The sequence below is a fragment of the Bufo bufo genome, chromosome 2 (genome assembly GCF_905171765.1).
Source record: "Bufo bufo chromosome 2, aBufBuf1.1, whole genome shotgun sequence".
NCBI lineage: Eukaryota > Metazoa > Chordata > Amphibia > Anura > Bufonidae > Bufo > Bufo bufo.
The window spans coordinates 694061668-694083209 of record NC_053390.1 but is presented as its reverse complement, the minus strand read 5'-3'; the positions used below and the strand labels follow the sequence as shown (position 1 = coordinate 694083209).

At 45.3% G+C, this 21542-nt stretch overlaps 1 protein-coding gene across 3 annotated transcripts in view; it reads right to left on the bottom strand.

The window, feature by feature from the left end:
- NEIL3 (nei like DNA glycosylase 3) overlaps window positions 1-19888 on the bottom strand; it is a 54898-nt gene extending 35010 nt beyond the window's left edge. For 2 of the 3 annotated variants that reach the window (XM_040420530.1, XM_040420531.1), the window contains exon 1: window positions 19760-19888. In XM_040420530.1, coding sequence (XP_040276464.1) covers window positions 19760-19852 — 93 coding nt within the window. In that variant the 5' untranslated portion in view covers window positions 19853-19888. The remainder of the gene's footprint in view (window positions 1-19759) is intronic. The other variant, XM_040420532.1, reaches the window with a different exon arrangement.
- Between the last annotated feature and the right edge of the window lie 1654 nt (window positions 19889-21542).

Here is a 21542-nt window from a genome sequence, read left to right as displayed (position 1 = left end):
ATATGTGTCTGCATTATATTGTTCATATGTGTCTGCATTATATTGTTCATATGTGTCTGCATTACTGAGAAATATGAAGTTATAATATATGCAAATAAGCCTCTAGGAGCAACAGGGGCGTTGTCATTACACCTAGAGGCTCTGCTCTCTCTGCAACTGCCATGCCCTTTGAATGTCCGGGAAAGGCTGTGAAAACGTCATCACGCCTGGCCCAGTCAATCAAATGGAGGGGACGCGGTAGTTGCAGAGAGAGCAGAGCCTCTAGGTGTAATTGCAACGCCCTTGTTGCTCCTAGAGGCTCATTTGCATATAGGAAGACATTTCTCTCAGTAATGCGGACACATATGAACATGGGACCAAACACAGATGCCTTCAGCTGCCAAGCGCACATGTAACAGGTCAGTTTCATAGATACAAACCTGCTGACAGACGCCCTGAAACCGGGATTAGCATGCTCTACTGCAGTCTAGGTATAAGCTTTCATAGACAGCAGGGAAGGACACATTCTTGCATATTGCAGGTGATCTAGTTCTGAAGGAAGCATGGTTGCAGATTTACATTTGCTGCATTCACGTTGACCATTTCCTTGACAAGTCATTCAGGGTCTGATGCCACCACATCACAGGCATGTAGCATTTTTGGTAACATTAATCCTGACATGTTTTAGACTAGCAGAAGTTGTTTTTCCCCTCATCAGACAACAGAATATTTTGCCAACTGAGATATTGTGAGTTTCTCTACCATACTGGCATCAGTACACATTCAGGGGTTTTTATGCAGTTTTGAAGCCAAAAACCAGGTGTGGATATTTAAGAAAGATTCAACTTTTTTCTAAAAATCCATTCCTGGTTTTAGCCTCAAAAACTGCATGAAAAACCTGGACATCTACTGGCAGGCTAAAGCTGCAACTAGGTCAACGTTTTTTTGGAGGGTATCCAAGGGGTGCTATTTTTGCTTGTGAAGTGTGCTTAGAAGGCATAAAGAATCTTGTAGGCCATGCGATCCTTCTCTGGAAAAAGGTATGCAAATACGTGTTTTGTTTTGTTTTTAAAAGGAAAAGTGGAGCTCTGGTGGAGCTAGTTGATGTGTTGGTACCCTATAAGTCAATGTTCAACCTTTCAAACAGGCCTTGAAAAATTACCCAGGATTATGGCTAAGCCAGTATCTCATCTGCAGACAGCTGTTTTGGGGCGATTGTCACTCATCAGAGCAGACAGAATGGTATAAAGGGGTTGTCTCACCTCCAACATTAGTGGCATACCACAAGGATATGCCACTAATATCAGAGATGCGGGTCCAACCTCTATCTCTAGAATGGAGCTCCTAAAGTGAAAAGGAGCGCACGGCCACCCTCCATTCATTTCCATGGGAGTCCTGAAAATAGCTGATCTGTGGCTCGGCTAATTCTGGCAGTTCCATAAAAGTGAATGGAGCGGTGGCCGCACTTACGCAGTGCACTCTCCACTCATTTGTATGACACTCCCATAGAAATGAAAGGAGAGTGGTTGCACATGTACAGTGCACTCCGTTTCACTTTCGGAGCTCCGTTCTAGAGATAAAGTAGGTGCGGATCGCAGGTACATGCACCATCTAGTATTGGTGGCATAACCCTAGCAATCCGCCACTAATGCTGATGGTGAGACAACCCTGTTAACTTGCATGCTTCTGCAAAAAGGCCATACTTAGGATCAGGGTGGATAAAAATCAATGATTTAAAAAAAAAAAAAAAAAAAAAAAAAATCAGATTTTTTGGATTTAAAGGGCTTCTGTCACCCCACTAAAGTGATTTTTTTTTTTTGGGGCTAGTTAAATTAGTTATATAGCGATATATGAAAATATAATTGTGTTACTTACTTTGATCCAGCAGTTTATTCAAAAAACGAAGTTTTATAATAGGCAAATTAGGTCTCTACCAGCAAGTAGGGCGTCTACTTGCTGGTAGCTGCTGCAGAAATCCGCCCCCTCCTCTTGTTGATTGACAGGGCCAGCCGGGATCTCCTCCTCCGGCCAGCCCTGTCGGCATTTCAAAAATCGCGCGCCTGTGTTGATTCGGCGCAGGCGGTCTAAGATGAGGAGGCTCGTGTCCTCAGAACTCCCTCAGTGCGCCTGCGCCGATGTGAGTTCCGTTTGAAGGGGCTCACGAGCGGCCCCGAACGCATCCGTACTGCCCTAATGCATTCTAAGTGGACGCGGATCCGCTCAGAATGCATCTGGCAGCGTTCAGCCTCCCCTCAGCAGGCGGACACCCGAACAACTTTCAGACTTAGAATTTTTTCTAAACTATAATGCAGACGGATCCGTTCTGAACGGATCCAAATGTCTGCATTATAGGAGCGGATCCGTCTGTGCAGACAGCAGACGGATCCTCTCTGAACGCTAGTGTGAAACGCTAGCGTCCGGAACTCACACGCTAGTGTGAAAGTAGCCTAAGCTTTTCTTGTGTAGGCTGGGCTGACAGTCTAAGTTTCTTAAAATATATATATTTTCTTTAGCCAAATTAGTTAACAAACATGGATGTTTAAGCAAATAACATGATGTAATGTTATTGTTTTAGTTGAATAAATCCTATTTAAATAGTTATTATTAAGGTAATGATTATTTTTCTCCTTCCTAAGTACAACAGAAAAATTGTCCAAATATGAATCTTTATGTAAAAAACTATGATTTAAATCAAGCTTTACTGACTAGTGATTTAAATCGTGATTTAAATCGGTTTGATTTAAATCAAATCCACCCTGCTTAGGATTACATCCACATGGAGGATAAATTCTGTAACATTGCATGTGGCAAATCCACTGCATTGTACAGTAAAGAAATCTGCAACAAATCAGCAGCAGAATTTCCGCCGAATCGCAGTACGAGGGATGTTCAATAAGTTATCTACCTGAATATGAAGACAACATTTTCGGAGAAAATTGAACTTATTACTTTTCAATGTAATCCCCTTGACTTTAACACACTTATTCCACGTCGCCTCCAGGGATTGGGTGCCCTCAGAGTAGGAGGCTTCTTGCCGCTGCAGGAACCCTGTTACCGCCTCTTTGACTGCATTGTCATCATGAAATTGTTTCTCACAGAGAAATTTCTTCAAGTTCTGAAAGAGAAAGTAATCACGGGGTGCCAGGTCTGGACTGTAGTGTGCATGGTTAAGCTCCATTCCCTGATAGCAGCATGTGATTTTCAAGACTTGAGAGCTGGTGCATTGTCACGAAGCAGCAACACGCCTGCTGATAACTTCCCACCGCGTTTCTCTTTGAGGCATGAATTCTAGTAACTCTCGTAAAACTGTTGCCTTGATCTTTCCAGCTGACTGCTGGATACAAAATTTCTTTGGAGCTGGTGACCCCTTCTGCTTTCATTGCATGGGCTCTGGTTCGGTCTCAGCATCATGCTGGTGGAACCATGTTTCATTACCCGTAATAATTTGAGAATAGAAGTCTCCTGGGATTTCTCTAGGCTTGTCGAAACTCTCTTGGTCAAATTGCTGGCAACAAGTTTTTTGTTCAGGTATCAACATTCGTGGCACCCACCGGGAACTGACCTTTACCATCAAAACATGAATGATACTGGAAACTGTGCCAACTGAAATGTTTAATTCATGAGCTATAACACTGACTTTGACTTGATGATCTTCTAAAATCTCCACTTTGTGGCAGGTTTCCTCTTAAGATGCTTCAACAGGTCGCCCTGAACGGGGGTCATCTTCAACTGCCCCCGATTTAAACTGCTTGACCCAAACGTTACTTGGTAGTATGAAGGCGCATCATCACCATATACAGCAATCACCCTTTCATGGATTTCTTTAGGGTGATTTTCTTCCTTTTTAGGGAATTTAATCCCAGAACAAAGCTCCACTGCTGTTATGTGTGTTGTATGTCCAGACATGTCTCCTCCTGCACAGACAAGCTGAGCTCTCTAATGCTGGGGTAGATAACTTATTGAACACCCCTCGCATAACCTGTACCACGTAGTTGTACACTTACTGGTGCAAGGTGAAAACACTAGGGCACTGCTGGAAAAAAAATTATGAAATGTTGCAACACTATAAGAGCAATGTACAATCAACCAGAGTGTACACAGTGTCTGGACTTCCCAGTCAGAAAATGTGCAGCATATTACAGTAGCTGCAAAGTGGATGAAACGTTAACACATAATCCATGTCGTCATGCGGTGACCTACAGTGAAGATTTTAACTACGCAGCAGGTCACAGATTTTCACCCTTCAATGTAGCCGAGTGGAATTGGCGGTGTATCAACAGCAAAAATCCATAAGTAATACAAATGCTGCAGAACCTGCAGCAAAATCCATGATGGATTTTTTTTCCTGTGGGCAGACTGACCTATCAAGTTAGGCTACTTTCACACTGGCGTTTCTGGGTCCGCTTGCGAGATTCATTTCAAGGCTCTCACAAGCGGCCCAAAACGGATTAGTTAAGCCCAATGCATTCTGAATGGATAAGGATCTGTTCAGAATGCATCAATTTGGCTGCGTTTGGTCTCTGTTACGTTTTTTAGATGGTCACTAAAACGCAGCTTGCAGCGTTTTGGTGACCGTCTGACAATGCGGAGCCAAACGGATCCGTCTTGATTTACAATATAAGTCAATGGGGACGGATCTGTTTTTCACTGACACAATATGGTGCAATTGAAAACGGATAAGTCCACTATTGACTTTCAATGTAAGTCAAGACGGATCAGTTTTGACTTAGACTTTTTTTTTAATGAATAATGCAAACGGATCCGTTATGAACAGATACAAGCGTTTGCATTATTGGTGCGGATCCGTCTGTGCAGATACAAGACGGATCCACACCAAACGCGAGTGTGAAAGTAGCCTTATTCACAATCCAGCCCTTCCTCTACCCAATGGCCACGTCAGCTATAAATGTGTGACTGTTTAAATATACTCTTTCCACTGCTTACCTAACAGTGCATCTTAGAAATTGGTCATCAGAGGACCCCTTTAAGTCAGTGATCTAGCTCCTGCATATGAAATGAGAGTACAGAACGCTTGTGCAGTGAGCCTCTAGGAGCTGATGCAGAGGATGGGAGTGGTAGTGGCCCTGATGAGATAGTGTGTCACTGTGTACTCCTTCAGGTGGTTGCTCCTTGTGTATCAGTGCAGCAGAAATGTAGTTTGAAGGCCAGAAAAATGAAGTCTCTTTTTACTTAGTTGAAAATAGAAGTAAGTACAAAGTGCAATTTCTGGCACCAGTTGAGGAGCTATGGTGGCAATTTGGATGGCTATAGATTGACAATAGCAGGCACTTGTAGAGATAGTCAGGTCCATAAATATTGGGACATCGACACAATTCTAACATTTTGGGCTCTATACACCACCACAATGGATTTGAAATGAAACGAACAAGATGTGCTTTAACGGCAGACTGTCAGCTTTAATTTGAGGGTATTTACAGGTGAAACTCAAAAAATTTGAATATCGTGCAAAAGTCCATTTATTTCAGTGCAAATGAAAAGGAATTGCATTAATGCAGCTTAAAATTAGAATTTTGTGAAAAGGTTCAATATTCTAGACAGCTAATTAATCCATTCTCCCTGAGCAAAGGGTACCTCAAAATTGTGACTTTGGGGTTTCATAAGCTGTAAGCCATAATCATCCCAATTATAACAAATAAAGGCTTGAAACATCTCGCTTTGCATGTAACGAGTCTATCTCATATGTTAGTTTCACCTTTTAAGTTGCATTACTGAAATAAATGAACTTTGCGCGATATTCTAATTTATCGAGTTTCACCTTGTACATCCAAATCGGGTGAACGGTGAAGGAATTACAACAGTTTGCATATGTGCATACGAGCCTCCTTCTCTCAGAGCGCCTGCGCCAAATGAAGACAGGCGCGGGATTTGAAATGATAACAGGGCCAGCCGGAGGAGGAGAGCGCTCCCTGGCCCTGTCAATCAACAGGACGAGGGGGCGGTTTTTTGCGGCGGCTACCAGCAAGTAGACGCCCTACTTGCTGGTAGTGAACTGATTTGCATATTTTAAAAGATCGTTTTTTTAAGGAAAAGAAGCCACAGCCAAAAGGTAAGATCCCTATGTAGGGAATAGTCGTTATAAAAGTATTTTTAACAAGCCCAAAAAAAAATTTAAAAAAAATTTAAAAGTTTTGGGGGTGACAAAAGCCCTTTAACCACCTCAGCCCCCAGTGCTTAAACACCCTGAAAGACCAGGCCACTTTTTACACTTCTGACCTACACTACTTTCACCGTTTATTGCTCGGTCATGCAACTTACCACCCAAATGAATTTTACCTCCTTTTCTTCTCACTAATAGAGCTTTCATTTGGTGGTATTTCATTGCTGCTGACATTTTTACTTTTTTTGTTATTAATCGAAATTTAACGATTTTTTTGCAAAAAAATGACATTTTTCACTTTCAGTTGTAAAATTTTGCAAAAAAAACGACATCCATATAGAAATTTTGCTCTAAATTTATAGTTCTACATGTCTTTGATAAAAAAAAAATGTTTGGGTAGAAAAAAAATGGTTTGGGTAAAAGTTATAGCGTTTACAAACTATGGTACAAAAATGTGAATTTCCGCTTTTTGAAGCAGCTCTGACTTTCTGAGCACCTGTCATGTTTCCTGAGGTTCTACAATGCCCAGACAGTACAAACACCCCACAAATGACCCCATTTCTGAAAGTACACACCCTAAGGTATTCGCTGATGGGCATAGTGAGTTCATAGAACTTTTTATTTTTTGTCACAAGTTAGCGGAAAATGATGATTTTTTTTTTTTTTTTTTTTTTTCTTACAAAGTCTCATATTCCACTAACTTGTGACAAAAAATAAAAAGTTCTATGAACTCACTATGCCCATCACGAAATACCTTGGGGTCTCTTCTTTCCAAAATGGGGTCACTTGTGGGGTAGTTATACTGCCCTGGCATTCTAGGGGCCCAAATGTGTGGTAAGGAGTTTGAAATCAAATTCAGTAAAAAATGACCTGTGAAATCCGAAAGGTGCTCTTTGGAATATGGGCCCCTTTGCCCACCTAGGCTGCAAAAAAGTGTCACACATCTGGTATTGCCGTACTCAGGAGAAGTTGAGGAATGTGTTTTGGGGTGTCTTTTTACATATACCCATGCTGGGTGAGATAAATATCTTGGTCAAATGACAACTTTGTATAAAAAAATGGGAAAAGTTGTCTTTTGCCAAGATATTTCTCTCACCCAGCATGGGTATATATAAAATGACACCCCAAAACACATTCCCCACCTTCTCCTGAGTACGGAGATACCAGATGTGTGACACTTTTTTGCAGCCTAGGTGGGCAAAGGGGCCCATATTCCAAAGAGCACCTTTCGGATTTCACTCGTCATTTTTTACTGAATTTGATTTCAAACTCCTTACCACACATTTGGGCCCCTAGAATGCCAGGGCAGTATAACTACCCCACAAGTGACCCCATTTTGGAAAGAAGACACCCCAAGGTATTCCGTAAGGGGCATGGCGAGTTCCTAGAATTTTTTATTTTTTGTCACAAGTTAGTGGAAAATGATGATTTTTTTTTTTTTTTTTTTTTTTCATACAAAGTCTCATATTCCACTAACTTGTGACAAAAAATAAAAACTTCCATGAACTCACTATGCCCATCAGCGAATACCTTGGGGTCTCTTCTTTCCAAAATGGGGTCACTTGTGGGGTAGTTATACTGCCCTGGCATTCTAGGGGCCCAAATGTGTGGTAAGGAGTTTGAAATCAAATTCTGTAAAAATTGACCTGTGAAATCCGAAAGGTGCTCTTTGGAATATGGGCCCCTTTGCCCACCTAGGCTGCAAAAAAGTGTCACACATCTGGTATCTCCGTATTCAGTAGAAGTTGGGGAATGTGTTTTGGGGTGTCTTTTTACATATACCCATGCTGGGTGAGAGAAATATCTTGGTCAAATGCCAACTTTGTATAAAAAAATGGGAAAAGTTGTCTTTTGCCAAGATATTTCTCTCACCCAGCAGGGGTATATGTAAAATGACACCCCAAAACACATTCCCCACCTTCTCCTGAGTACGGAGATACCAGATGTGTGACACTTTTTTGCAGCCTAGGTGGGCAAAGGGGCCCATATTCCAAAGAGCACCTTTCGGATTTCACAGGTCATTTATTACAGAATTTGATTTCAAACTCCTTACCACACATTTGGGCCACTAGAATGCCAGGGCAGTATAACTACCCCACAAGTGACCCCATTTTGGAAAGAAGACACCCCAAGGTATTCGCTGATGGACATAGTGAGTTCATGGAAGTTTTTATTTTTTGTCACAAGTTAGTGGAATATGAGACTTTGTATAAAAAAAAAAAAAAAAAAAAAAAAATCAGCATTTTCCACTAACTTGTGACAAAAAATAAAAAATTCTAGGAACTCGCCATGCCCCTCACGGAATACCTTGGGGTGTCTTCTTTCCAAAATGGGGTCACTTGTGGGGTAGTTATACTGCCCTGGCATTTTCCAGGGGCCCTAATGTGTGGTAAGTAGGTAAATGACCTGTGAAATCCTAAAGGTGCTCTTTGGAATATGGGCCCCTTTGCCCACCTAGGCTGCAAAAAAGTGTCACACATGTGGTATCGCCGTATTCAGGAGAAGTTGGGGAATGTGTTTTGGGGTGTCATTTTACATATACCCTTGCTGGGTGAGAGAAATATCTTGGCAAAAGACAACTTTTCCCATTTTTTTATACAAAGTTGGCATTTGACCAAGATATTTCTCTCACCCAGCATGGGTATATGTAAAATGACACCCCAAAACACATTCCCCAACTTCTCCTGAGTACGGCGATACCAGATGTGTGACACTTTTTTGCAGCCTAGATGCGCAAAGGTGCCCAAATTCCTTTTAGGAGGGCATTTTTAGACATTTGGATACCAGACTTCTTCTCACGCTTTGGGGCCCCTAGAATGCCAGGGCAGTATAAATACCCCACATGTGACCCCATTTTGGAAAGAAGACACCCCAAGGTATTCAATGAGGGGCATGGCGAGTTCATAGAAAAAAAAAATTTTTGGCACAAGTTAGCGGAAATTGATATTTTTAATTTTTTTCTCACAAAGTCTCCCGTTCCGCTAACTTGGGACAAAAATTTCAATCTTTCATGGACTCAATATGCCCCTCACGGAATACCTGGGGGTGTCTTCTTTCCGAAATGGGGTCACATGTGGGGTATTTATACTGCCCTGGCATTCTAGGGGCCCTAAAGCGTGAGAAGAAGTCTGGAATATAAATGTCTAAAAAATTTTACGCATTTGGATTCCGTGAGGGGTATGGTGAGTTCATGTGAGATTTTATTTTTTGACACAAGTTAGTGGAATATGAGACTTTGTAAGAAAAAAAAAAAATAATTCCGCTAACTTGGGCCAAAAAAATGTCTGAATGGAGCCTTACAGAGGGGTGATCAATGACAGGGGGGTGATCAATGACAGGGGGGGTGATCAATGACAGGGGGGGTGATCAATGACAGGGGGGGTGATCAATGACAGGGGGGGTGATCAATGACAGGGGGGTGATCAATGACAGGGGGGGTGATCAATGACAGGGGGGGTGATCAATGACAGGGGGGGTGATCAATGACAGGGGGGGTGATCAATGACAGGGGGGGTGATCAATGACAGGGGGGTGATCAGGGAGTCTATATGGGGTGATCACCACAGTCATTGATCATGCCCCTGTAAGGCTTCATTCAGACGTCCGGATGCGTTTTGCGGATCCGATCCATCTATCAGTGGATCCGTAAAAATCATGCGGACGTCTGAATGGAGCTTTACAGGGGTGTAATCAATGACAGGGGGGTGATCAGGGAGTCTATATGGGGTGATCACCACAGTCATTGATCACGCCCCTGTAAGGCTTCATTCAGACGTCCGGATGCGTTTTGCGGATCGGATCCATCTATTAGTGCATCCGTAAAAATCATGCGGACATCTGAATGGAGCTTTACAGGGGGGTGATCAGGGAGTCTATATGGGGTGATCACCACAGTCATTGATCATGCCCCTGTAAGGCTTCATTCAGACGTCCGGATGCGTTTTGCGGATCGGATCCATCTATCAGTGCATCCGTAAAAATCATGCGGACATCTGAATGGAGCTTTACAGGGGGGTGATCAGGGAGTCTATATGGGGTGATCACCACAGTCATTGATCATGCCCCTGTAAGGCTTCATTCAGACGTCCGGATGCGTTTTGCGGATCCGATCCATCTATCAGTGCATCCGTAAAAATCATGCGGACGTCTGAATGGAGCTTTACAGGGGGGTGATCAATGACAGGGGTGTGATCAATGACAGGGGGGTGATCAGGGAGTCTATATGGGGTGATAACCACAGTCATTGATCACGCCCCTGTAAGGCTTCATTCAGACGTCCGGATGCGTTTTGCGGATCCGATCCATCTATCAGTGGATCCGTAAAAATCATGCGGACGTCTGAATGGAGCTTTACAGGGGGGAAATCAATGACAGGGGTGTAATCAATGACAGGGGGGTGATCAGGGAGTCTATATGGGGTGATAACCACAGTCATTGATCACGCCCCTGTAAGGCTTCATTCAGACGTCCGGATGCGTTTTGCGGATCCGATCCATCTATCAGTGGATCCGTAAAAATCATGCGGACGTCTGAATGGAGCTTTACAGGGGGTTGATCAATGACAGGGGGGTAATCAATGACAGGGGGGTGATCAGGGAGTCTATATGGGGTGATCAGGTGCTAATAAGGGGTTAATAAGTGACGGGGGGGGGTGTAGTGTAGTGTAGTGGTGCTTGGTGCTACTTTACTGAGCTACCTGTGTCCTCTGGTGGTCGATCCAAACAAAGGGGACCACCAGAGGACCAGGTAGCAGGTATATTAGACGCTGTTATCAAAACAGCGTCTAATATACCTGTTAGGGGTTAAAAAAATCACATCTCCAGCCTGCCAGCGAACGATCGCCGCTGGCAGGCTGGAGATCAACTCTCTTACCTTCCGTTCCTGTGAGCGCGCGCGCCTGTGTGCGCGCGTTCACAGGAAATCTCGCGTCTCGCGAGATGACGCACGGATGCGTCCAGGAGGAATGAATCAACCACCTTCCGGACGCATCCGTGCGTTAGGCGGTCGGGAGGTGGTTAAAATGAACTCTGTACCTTTTATCTGCTCATTGTAATTGGGATAATGAGGGAACACCACACACCTGGCCATGGAACAGCCGAGAAGCCAATTGTCCCATTACTTTTGGTCCCTTAACAAGTGGGAGGCACATATGCAAACTGTTGTAATTCCTACACCGTTCACCTGATTTGGATGTAAATAACCTCAAGTTAAAGCTGGCAGTCTACAGTTAAAGCACATCTTGTTTGTTTCACTTCAAATCCATTGTGATGGTGTATAGAGCCAAAAATGTTAGAATTGTGTTGATGTCCCAATATTTATGGACCTGTGAACGCCATACTTACCCCCTCCTCTTGCTCGCTCTTCTCAGGTCCCACGCTGCTCTGTCCTGGCTGCTTGCAGTGTCAGGATGTACAGAGCACACTCTGACCCGAAGCTGCAGGCAAGTTATTTTATTATTTTAGTCCTATCTGAGGGTCTAATGAAGGGGGGAGGGGGGCGACGACGACTGGAGGTCTGATATAGGGGTCTGAAGGGTCTAATGGGGGGGGGGGACTGGAGGTCTGATATAGGGGTCTGAAGGGTCTAATGGGGGGGACTGGAGATCTGATATTGGGGTCTGAAGGGTGTGATTGGGGGTCTGAAGGGTCTCATTGGGGGTCTGACTGGGGGTCTAGAGAGGTATAATGGGGGTCTGGAAGTCCAATCAGACAATTGGGGGTCTGGAAGTCCAATGGGGATCAGATATGGGGGTTTGGGGGTCTAATGGGGGTCTTATCTGAGGTCTGAGATTGGGTCTGGGTCTGACATGGAGGTCTAATGCAAGTCTGATATAGGTCTAAAAGGGGTCTGGTCTGAGATGGGGGGGGGTCTCATCTGCGATTTGATATGGGGGTCTGATCTGAAAAGTAAGGGGGTATTTTTTTAGTACTGGCACCACCATCTCTATGGTACCAGTATTTTCAGGGGGACTGTTTCTGCAGTATAGTATGGGTGGGGGGGGGGGCAAGATGGGGTGTTGAGAAGGTGAGGAGGATGATGGAAAAGTAGGAAAGTAAGATGTCTGTTTGTTAAACTCTGCAGGGACGAGACGCAGCTGAAAGAAGTCACCATGGCGGTCTGGTCTGAAAGGAGAAGATGAGGAAAGAGAATATCTACATCAGAGGAGACATCACCGGATGTAAGAGGTACATATGTGGGGCTGTATTACCCTGTATTTTCTGTAGCGCTGTATGTAATGTTTTCCAAGTATGTCTTTAAAGGGGTTGTCTGCTTTTTTTTTTTTTTTCCATACGAGCGCTACCTTCTCTGCTCTGTTTACCTGCTCATCACTGCAAATGCTGCAGCAATCAGGTAAACAGAGCAGAGAGAGCAGCTCTCATATGAGCGCTGCCCTCTCTTCAAACAGCCGATTGGCCTGGGTAACCCTGCCGATCTGATATTGATGACCTATCTTGAGGCTAGGTCATCAGTAGTAAAAAAAAAAAAAAAAAAAAAGAAGGACAACCCATTTAACAATAGGACTGGAGGGAATGGGTTAGGTTGAGAATTTGGCATGGGGGGGGGGGGGGGGGGGACATTTAAATTTTTGCCTCAGACAGCAGAAAGGCTAGGTGCACCCCTGCCCCTTGCCATAAAGCACTGAGGGAAGGTGGGGGGCAAGCTGAACTCTTGCACCAGGGCCTATGAGCCTTTAGCTACGCCCCTGGATGCTACATAACTATGGACAACAGATCCCCCCCCAGGTCTGGGGTACTGCATTTGGACAGAAGTGAATAATTTGGAATATACTCCAGTATTGTCCAGCTTCTGCAGAGAATGCTACATGGAGAAAGTTCTTGGTACATACATCTCCCAGTAAGATGCAGGGGCCATGAATCTTCACAGCTCATTAAATGCACTTGCTTATTTATACCATTTCACGAGACCCTTTCAGTCTTTTAGGAACTGAAAAGAAAAAAAAATGCACGTGTATATCTGCAAAGGTCATGGAGAGAAACATATGGGAAAGACTCAGCCGACGTGAATTAGGGCAGAACAAGGCAGCAGCCATGACGATTTATCCACCCAAATAGGTCACCTTGTTAATATTCCACAGATTTATAAGATTCCGTGCCGCAGAAATGCAGATATTTTCTCGCACAGGATAACAAGATCTCTAAGCTCTCCCTATGGCCATGACATCTATGTATTAAGAGAACCCTAATAAGCACCATAATCAAAATTTATAACCATGTCTGCCCTTATTCTGGTATTTTGCTTTCTCCTCTCATTTTTCAAAAAAATGTCGCTACTTTGCTATATTGATAACCCCTGTACTGTCCCTTCTGAGAGCAATTTCACAGTGAAATTACCCTTTCCAGCTAGCACCATTACGATGCTGGAATATTTGTTTTAATAATTTAATGTAATGAAATCTCTTACAAATCGCTTCTTGCAGTGCAAAATGTTCCCTAAATACCCAGGCGGGAGACAACAGCATTGACGGAGCACTCCAAAGGCTCAATGACTTTGTGCAATTTAAAAGTCTAAACAGCAGGCAGGGCCCGCGGAGACGAAGGCGAGAAGCCTTGGACCTCGGCTAAGAACAGGACATTATGGGAAAGAAGCTGCAGGTCTCACTGATGGACTGGAGCCAGGTAATTACAAAGCCACTGTTGGCATATGCTCTGGTCTACATTATGGTCGATTACTTCCTTTCAGGGCTGAGCACAAACCTGGAATTAAAGATGGAGTCGACATTGCTTTAAATACTATTTAAAAAGTAAAACGACTGCCGAGCAGAGCGTTGTGGAGGACGGAGGCTTTCGGAGAGAAAAGGCTGTGAAAATCAAATTACCGCCGCACTTCAGGACATTAAAAGGGTATTCGGCTGACATAACCTTAAATAAAAATGAAAACTCCTGTACTCCACTAGATTGCTCCAAGTGTTGTATTTTATTTAACAAGCGGATTTCCAGTTCAAATGAAATGTACTAGACGTTTTCGGCATTTAGCCGCCTTCAGAACACTGGAATCATTTACAGACCTGCAATTATTAGAAGATAGTGCAAAGCATAACATAATGTAACGTGACATACACACAATAATACAATAGAAAAGCAATCTGCTCAATGGGGAGGGATGTCTTCTGCTCGGTCCAGGGGGTTAGCGGGATACAATCCATATACATGGGTACGTAGCCGTACATAAAGGAAAATAATTGGCATATTCACAATGTGGGAAAGAGGTTCAAACCACAGCAGTATATCAGAGCAATGAGGCAACAATATTAGGTGGGGTATCGTCAGTGGCAACACATTGTGGTAGTATAACGCAGCAATAGGTGACCGGTAGCTGCATAGCGGGGGTATCATCTGTAGTACTCATAGTAAGTAATGAAAATGCTTACCTGGATGAGCCGCACTGTGTAGAGAATTGAAAGTAGGGTAAAGTACCCACAGCCAGTAGCAGATCGGGTAGAGGAACCAAAATGGTCCTGGTGTGTTGGGCTCTGTGGCCCTGGTCGGCGCTGGGTTTAAACTGGGCAGCAGCCCTATAGGAATGGCGCCATTAACCATGTGGGGCGTGTGGCGTTTTATATCCTGCCACATTGGTGCATGGGAAGGAGAGGAGGGCGGAGAAAGGGAAGAGGAAATGCCAGAACGACGGCTGCTGCATCAGGTAGGGTCTGGCCATGTGCGGGTGGCTGGCGCCCTGAGAGGAAAGGAAGACCGGGTAGGAGAATTCCTAAGAGGGCGGTCACTGCTTCAGAGTGGCAATGCGCATGCGCCATGTGTTAGTTGAAAGCCAGTAGTATAACGGGAGTATACAGCGCGTGCAGCAAATGCGAGAAAGAGAGTGTGGGCGGAGATAGTAGAGTGAAGGAACAGAAGTATATGTGTGTAGTAGCAAAAAGAGAATAAGGAGAGCAGAAAGATAGAGAGAAGATGAGGTTGGAGGTAAAGAAAATAGAGGAGGTGAAAGCAGTAGGTGCAGATGGAGATGAGAATGTCTATTCTTGTCCGCAAAACAGACAAGAATAGGACATGGGGCCACGGAACGGAGCAACGGCTGCGGACAGCAGACGGAGTGCTGTCCGCATCTGTTGCGGACCCATTGAAGTGAATGGGTCTGCACCTGAGCAGCAAAAACTGTGGCTCGGATGTGGACCAGAACAACGGTCGTGTGCATATGGCCTTCGGAGAGAATAGGGATGAATGAGAAAGCTCAGTTAGATATAGTCACCAAAAGGATACAGACTAGGCTTCATCCAGAGGGAAATGTCAATATCTTGTCTGAAAAGAGAAAATGCCATGTTAGTAAGTTATGTAATGGTACAGGAAAATCATAGTCACGTATATATCAGCAGAATCACAATATTGAATATGAAGATGTGTTCATATGAAGCTCCCCAGTTCGTATTCACGGTTGAGACCTTTGGGTTCCAGTGTTTGTAGTCGATGAATCCATGAGGTCTCCCTGTTATTGAGTATTCGAGAGAGGTCATCGCCCCTTCTGGGGGCTTCTATCTGTTCGACTACTTGAAAACGTAGCTGGGCAATAATGTGTCGTTTGGATATGGAATGGGCAAAAGAATATTCTGACAGCGGATGGTAGATTTATGCTGACAGATTGCATCGTTTCTCCTACATAAGCCCGTGTACGAGCTGGTGAGGGCTCTACCACTGAAATACCCAGGCGGACATTCCTCAGGACACAACGTAGAGGCACATTCCCTTGCTTACATTGCTCCCTCGTCACGAGAGGAAACCAGATCCATCCCCCTCACACTGGTAAGGGTTATCCCATACGTGGCTTTTACACGTGTGACACCTCCAATGTCATCTATGTAATCAAATGCCCCTGTGGCCTGGCGTATGTAGGAGAAACTACGCAAAACATCAGGGACTGAATCTGTCAGCATAAATCTACCATCCGCTGTCAGAATATTCTTTTGCCCATTCCATATCCAAACGGCACAGTATTGCCCAGCTACATTTTCAAGTAGTCGAACAGATAGAAGCCCCCAGAAGGGGCGATGACATCTCTCAAATACTCTAACAGGGAGGCCTCATGGATTCATCGACTACAAACACTGGAACCCAAAGGTCTCAACCGTGAATACGAACTGGGGAGCTTCATATGAACACATCTTCATATTCAATATTGTGATTCTGTTGATATACGTGACTATGATATTCCTGTACCATTACATAACTTACATGGCATTTTCTCTTTTCAGACGAGATATTGACATTTCCCTCTGGATGAAGCCTAGTCTGTGTCCTTTTGGTGACTATATCTAACTGAGCTTTCTCATTTATCCCTATTCTCTCCTTCTAAGGCCTCATGCACACGACCGTTGTTCTGGTCCGCATCCGAGCCACAGTTTTTGCGGCTCGGGTACGGACCCATTCACTTCAATGGGGCCGCAACAGATGCGGACAGCACTCCGTGTGCTGTCCGCATCCGCTGCTCTGTTCCGTGGCCCCGCAAAAAACATATAACATGTCCTATTCTTGTCCGTTCTGCGGACAAGAATAGGCATTTCTACAATGGGCTGTCTGTTCCGTTCCGCAAATTGCGGAAGGCACACGGGCGGCTTCCGTGTTTTGCGGACCGCAAAAAACGGAACGGTCGTGTGCATGAGGCCTTACTTTATCTGTCACATTCACATCTCCATCCGCACCTACTGCTTTCACCTCCCCCATTTTCTTTACCTCCAACCTCTCTATCCTTCTGCTCTCCTTATTCTCTTTTCGCTACTACACACATATCCTTCTGTTCCTTCACTCTACTATCTCTGCCCACACTCTCTCTCTCGCATTGGCCCCCGCGCACGTGCCGTATACTCCCGTTATACTACTGGCTTTCAACTAACACATGGCGCATGCGCATTGCCACTCTGAAGCAGTGACCGCCATCTTAGGAGTTCTCCTACCCGGTCTTCCTTTCCTCTCAGGGCGCCAGCCCCCCTCACATGCCCAGACCCTACCTGACGCAGCAGCCGTCGTTCTGGCATTTGCTCTTCCCTTTCTCCGCCCTCCTCTCCTTCCCAGGCACCAATGTGGCAGGATATAAAATGCCACAAGCCCCACATGGTTCATGGCGCCATTCCTATAAGGCTGCTGCTCAGCTTAAACCCAGCGCCGACCAGGGCCACAGAGCCCAACACGCCAGGACCATTTTGGTTCCTCTACCCGATCTGCTACTGGCTGTGGGTACTTTACCCTACTTTCAATTCTCTACACAGTGCGGCTCATCCAGGTAAGCATTTTCATTACTTACTATGAGTACTACAGATGATACCCCCGCTATGCAGCTACCGGTCACCTATTGCTGCGTTATACTACCACAATGTGTTGCCACTGACTATACCCCACCAAGTATTGTTGCCTCATTGCTCTGATATACTGCTGTGGTTTGAATCTCTTTCCCACACTGTGAATATGCCAATTATTTTCCTTTACGTACGGCTACGTACCCATGTATATGGATTGTATCCCGCTAACCCCCTGGATGCAGCAGAAGACATCCCTCCCCATTAAGCAGATTGCTTTTCTATTGTATTATTGTGTGTATGCCACGTTACATTATGTTATGCTTTGCACTATCTTCTAATAATTGCAGGTCTGTAAATGATTCCAGTGTTCTGAAGGCGGCTAAATGCCGAAAACGTCTAGTACATTTCATTTGAACTGGAAATCCGCTTGTTAAATAAAATACAACACTTGGAGCAATCTAGTGGAGTACAGGAGTTTTCATTTTTCCATTGAAACTCGGCCTGGGAACTGGTGTGGAAAAATTACTGTTCGCTGTATGGTCGCCATCTATCCTTTGGAGATGCGCAGAAACTTTCGCACGATGGTCTGGTCGTCCCGACCTGTAGCCGATTTGTGCCCGCCCTGGTATTGCTGCAGGATACCAGTGTCATGGCGCCGGCTGAGGCGTGAGGGATGGGGACCATCGAACAAAGGTTTCTTCATCCACGAGGATAAGCGCGGCAACGAAAAGGGCGCGAATAAGTGTGCAAACGCGCAAACATAAGTTTGTGCAATCATTCACATCTTCGCCAGCCAATCACTTCATACCATAACCTGTCTCCCCATTGGTCATGATTGTAAGACCGCCTTCCAGCCAATCACTTCATACCATAACCTGTCTCCCCATTGGTCATGATTGTAAGACCGCCTTCCAGCCAATCACTTCATACCATAACCAGTCTCCTCATTGGTCATGATTGTAAGACCGCCTTCCAGCCAATCACTTCATACCATAACCTGTCTCCCCATTGGTCATGATTGTAAGACCGCCTCCCATCTTCCGGTATAAATAAACCACGCCTAGCCGCTGGGAGGCAGGCACATTATTGGAACCTACTTGAGAACATCTGTCATGTTATTTTGGAGGAATTGCGCACACATCGACGCACACTACACCAGGGATTTTCCGATTGTACTCCTGGCGGTCGTTTTCGGTTGTGAGAGCGAGACAAAGGAGCAAACGGCGACATCAGAACCGTCTCCTGATACCTACGTATCTACCCACGTGGAGTGTTACCCAACCTGTTACCAGTTAAATAAAAATGAGGTTGGAATTGCCGCAAACCTCACCGTTTGCATTGCCGCCGAAATCCACTACGTTTACGGACGTCCTGCAGATTTACAATCCGCACTGGACGTCAAGTTATGTTCACATCTTGTTGAGGAAATTTTCAGCTGTGTGAGGACGAGATTTGAAGGGGTTCACTTCAGCCTAAAGCATTGATCATGTAGAGAAAGTTAGTACAAACCACTTACTAATGTATTGTGATTGTCCATATTGCCTCCTTTGCTGCCTGGATTCATCTGTCCATCGCATTATACACTGCTGGTATCCATGGCTACGACCACCCTGCAATCCATCAGTGGTGGTCGTGCTTGCACGCTATAGGAGAAAGCGCCAGCCTTTATGTTGGCCGGGACAGTGGAAACACACATAGGCCGGTGCTTTTTCCTATAGCGTGTAAGCACGGCCACCGCTGATGGATTGCAGGGTGGTCGTACATAGGGAGGAGCGAATCGACTTCGAATTAAACATCTGAAGTCGATAAGCATTAAAACTTTGTTCTTGGAACCGAACCAGATTTCAGAAAATGTTTTTTTTTTAACAGTACTAATTAATTTATGAAGTTATTACCTGAAGTCTCGGAGCCAATACATTCTAATACTGTACGGAGCACCTGTTCCGTACGGTATCAGAACAAAGTTTTATGCAAATCCACATCAGAGGTTTCATCCAAAGTCGATTCGCTCATCCCTAGTCGTAACCATGAAACGAGCCGTCTATAACAGGATGGAAAAATGAATCCAGCCAGCAAAGGAAGCAATATGGAGAATCACAATACATTAGGAAGTGCCTTGTATTAACGTCCGCTACTGATAGATGACACAACCCTTTAAGTTCGGTCTAGTATTTAAAAAAAAAAACAGCAAGAAAAAAAAAAAGCCTGAAAACATTTGACCAAAATGCTGTTTGTACCAAATGCTATGACAAAAACCTCGCCTTTGCAGAGGAGCCCAGCTGACTACCACTGGCATACAGGACCTGTGCCACACTCCTGATATGGGGCAGGGGCACTGGACTATGCCCCACAGACCAGGCGCGCTATATACATATGGAGACACGTAGCTGCGTGATTACCGCACTCCCCCGCACCGCCACCACACGCTGTCCCTGCGCCACTCGGGCCCGGATCTTCTCCCCGTTCAGCGTGCAGCCAGGACCCTCCACCATGACGGCCAGCCGCCTGTCACCTCCACACACAGCATTCAAACTGTGGCGGCAGCTGGACTCCACTCAAACCCCGCCCCAAATTCTTCTGATTGGTGAAGAGCTAGGAAATGGAAATGTATACAAACTTTCCATTGGTGTATTTCTGCAGAAGTCGTAGGCGACTGGTCAGAGCAGCTGTCCATCACTTTGGCAAGTCTGCAGAAAGTACTGGAGAGCGCATGTGCAGTGAAATGTGTTTCATAAGGCGTTCTCCCCATGGTGTCCAGCAGAGGGCGCAGGCTGGTCTCATTAGTGAATAGTATACACTGAGAAGAAATCAATCCTATTGCTGGCCTTGAACATTTGGAATGACAGTACTCACCGCTAATGGTGTCCAGGTTCTGCAGCTGCATGTTCTGGAGCTGAATGTTCTGGAGCTGGATGTTCTGGAGCTGAATGTTCTGGAGCTGAATGTTCTGGAGCTGAATGTTCTGGAGCTGGATGTTCTGGAGCTGGATGTTCTACAGTTGCATGCTCTGGGGCTGAATGTTCTGGGGCTGAATGTTCTGGAGCTGAATGTTCTGGAGCTGAATGTTCTGGAGCTGGATGTTCTACAGTTGCATGCTCTGGAGCTGCATGTTGGGGTGAAGTACTGCTTTTTGGCATGTAGGGACAATTTTACAAGTGTGAGACATCAGCACATTCCTGTAACCATAGAGGGTCAGATCCACATGACTATGCTTCTGTATATTGAATGTGTGACCCAGAGCAACCAGAGGTTTAACTGACTTGAACTCAGAACATCTTATATCCCTATGACGCTGTAAGGTCGAGTCCATAAATATGCGGCTGGACCCGGACTCTCATCCAAAATCTGAATGCATAATCCATCCATAAAATACTTGTGCGGACACGGCCAAAGGGCGGTTTCACACACAAAATGATTGCAGAAAACTCCACCATTCTCTGGCCTGTGCTCTCCTCAGCATAAGATGCTATGCAGTGACATCATTCCCCGGCCTGTGAGCTCTCCTTCACAGCTCAGCAGGTGCGATGATTTTGCTGTATCACGTCTGCTGCTGGAGAGAGCATGATGTGTTTCGTTTATAGGGGAAACGGGGCTAGGTTAGTATTCCTTCTTTTTTTTTTATTAACATGGGGCAGCACTACTGGAATAGGGCACTAAGAGAGCAGCACTACTGGAATGGGGGCACTAGGAGAGCAGCACTACTGGAATAGTGCACTAAGAGAGCAGCACTACTGGAATGGGGGCACTAGGAGAGCAGCACTACTGGAATGGGGGCACTAAGAGAGCAGCACTGCTGGAATAGGGCACTAAGAGAGCAGCACTACTGGAATGGGGGCACTAGGAGAGCAGCACTACTGGAATGGGGGCACTAGGAGAGCAGCACTACTGGAATGGGGGCACTAGGAGTGCAGCACTACTGGAATGGGGGCACTAAGAGAGAAGCACTACTGGAATGGGGGCACTAAGAGAGCAGCACTACTGGAATGGGGGCACTAAGAGAGCAGGACTACTGGAATGGGGGCACTAAGAGAGCAGCACTACTGGAATGGGGGCACTAGGAGAGCAGCACTACTGGAATGGGAACACTAGGAGAGCAGCACTACTGGAATGGGGGCACTAAGAGAGCAGCACTACTGGAATGGGGGCACTAAGAGAGCAGCACTACTGGAATGGGGGCACTAG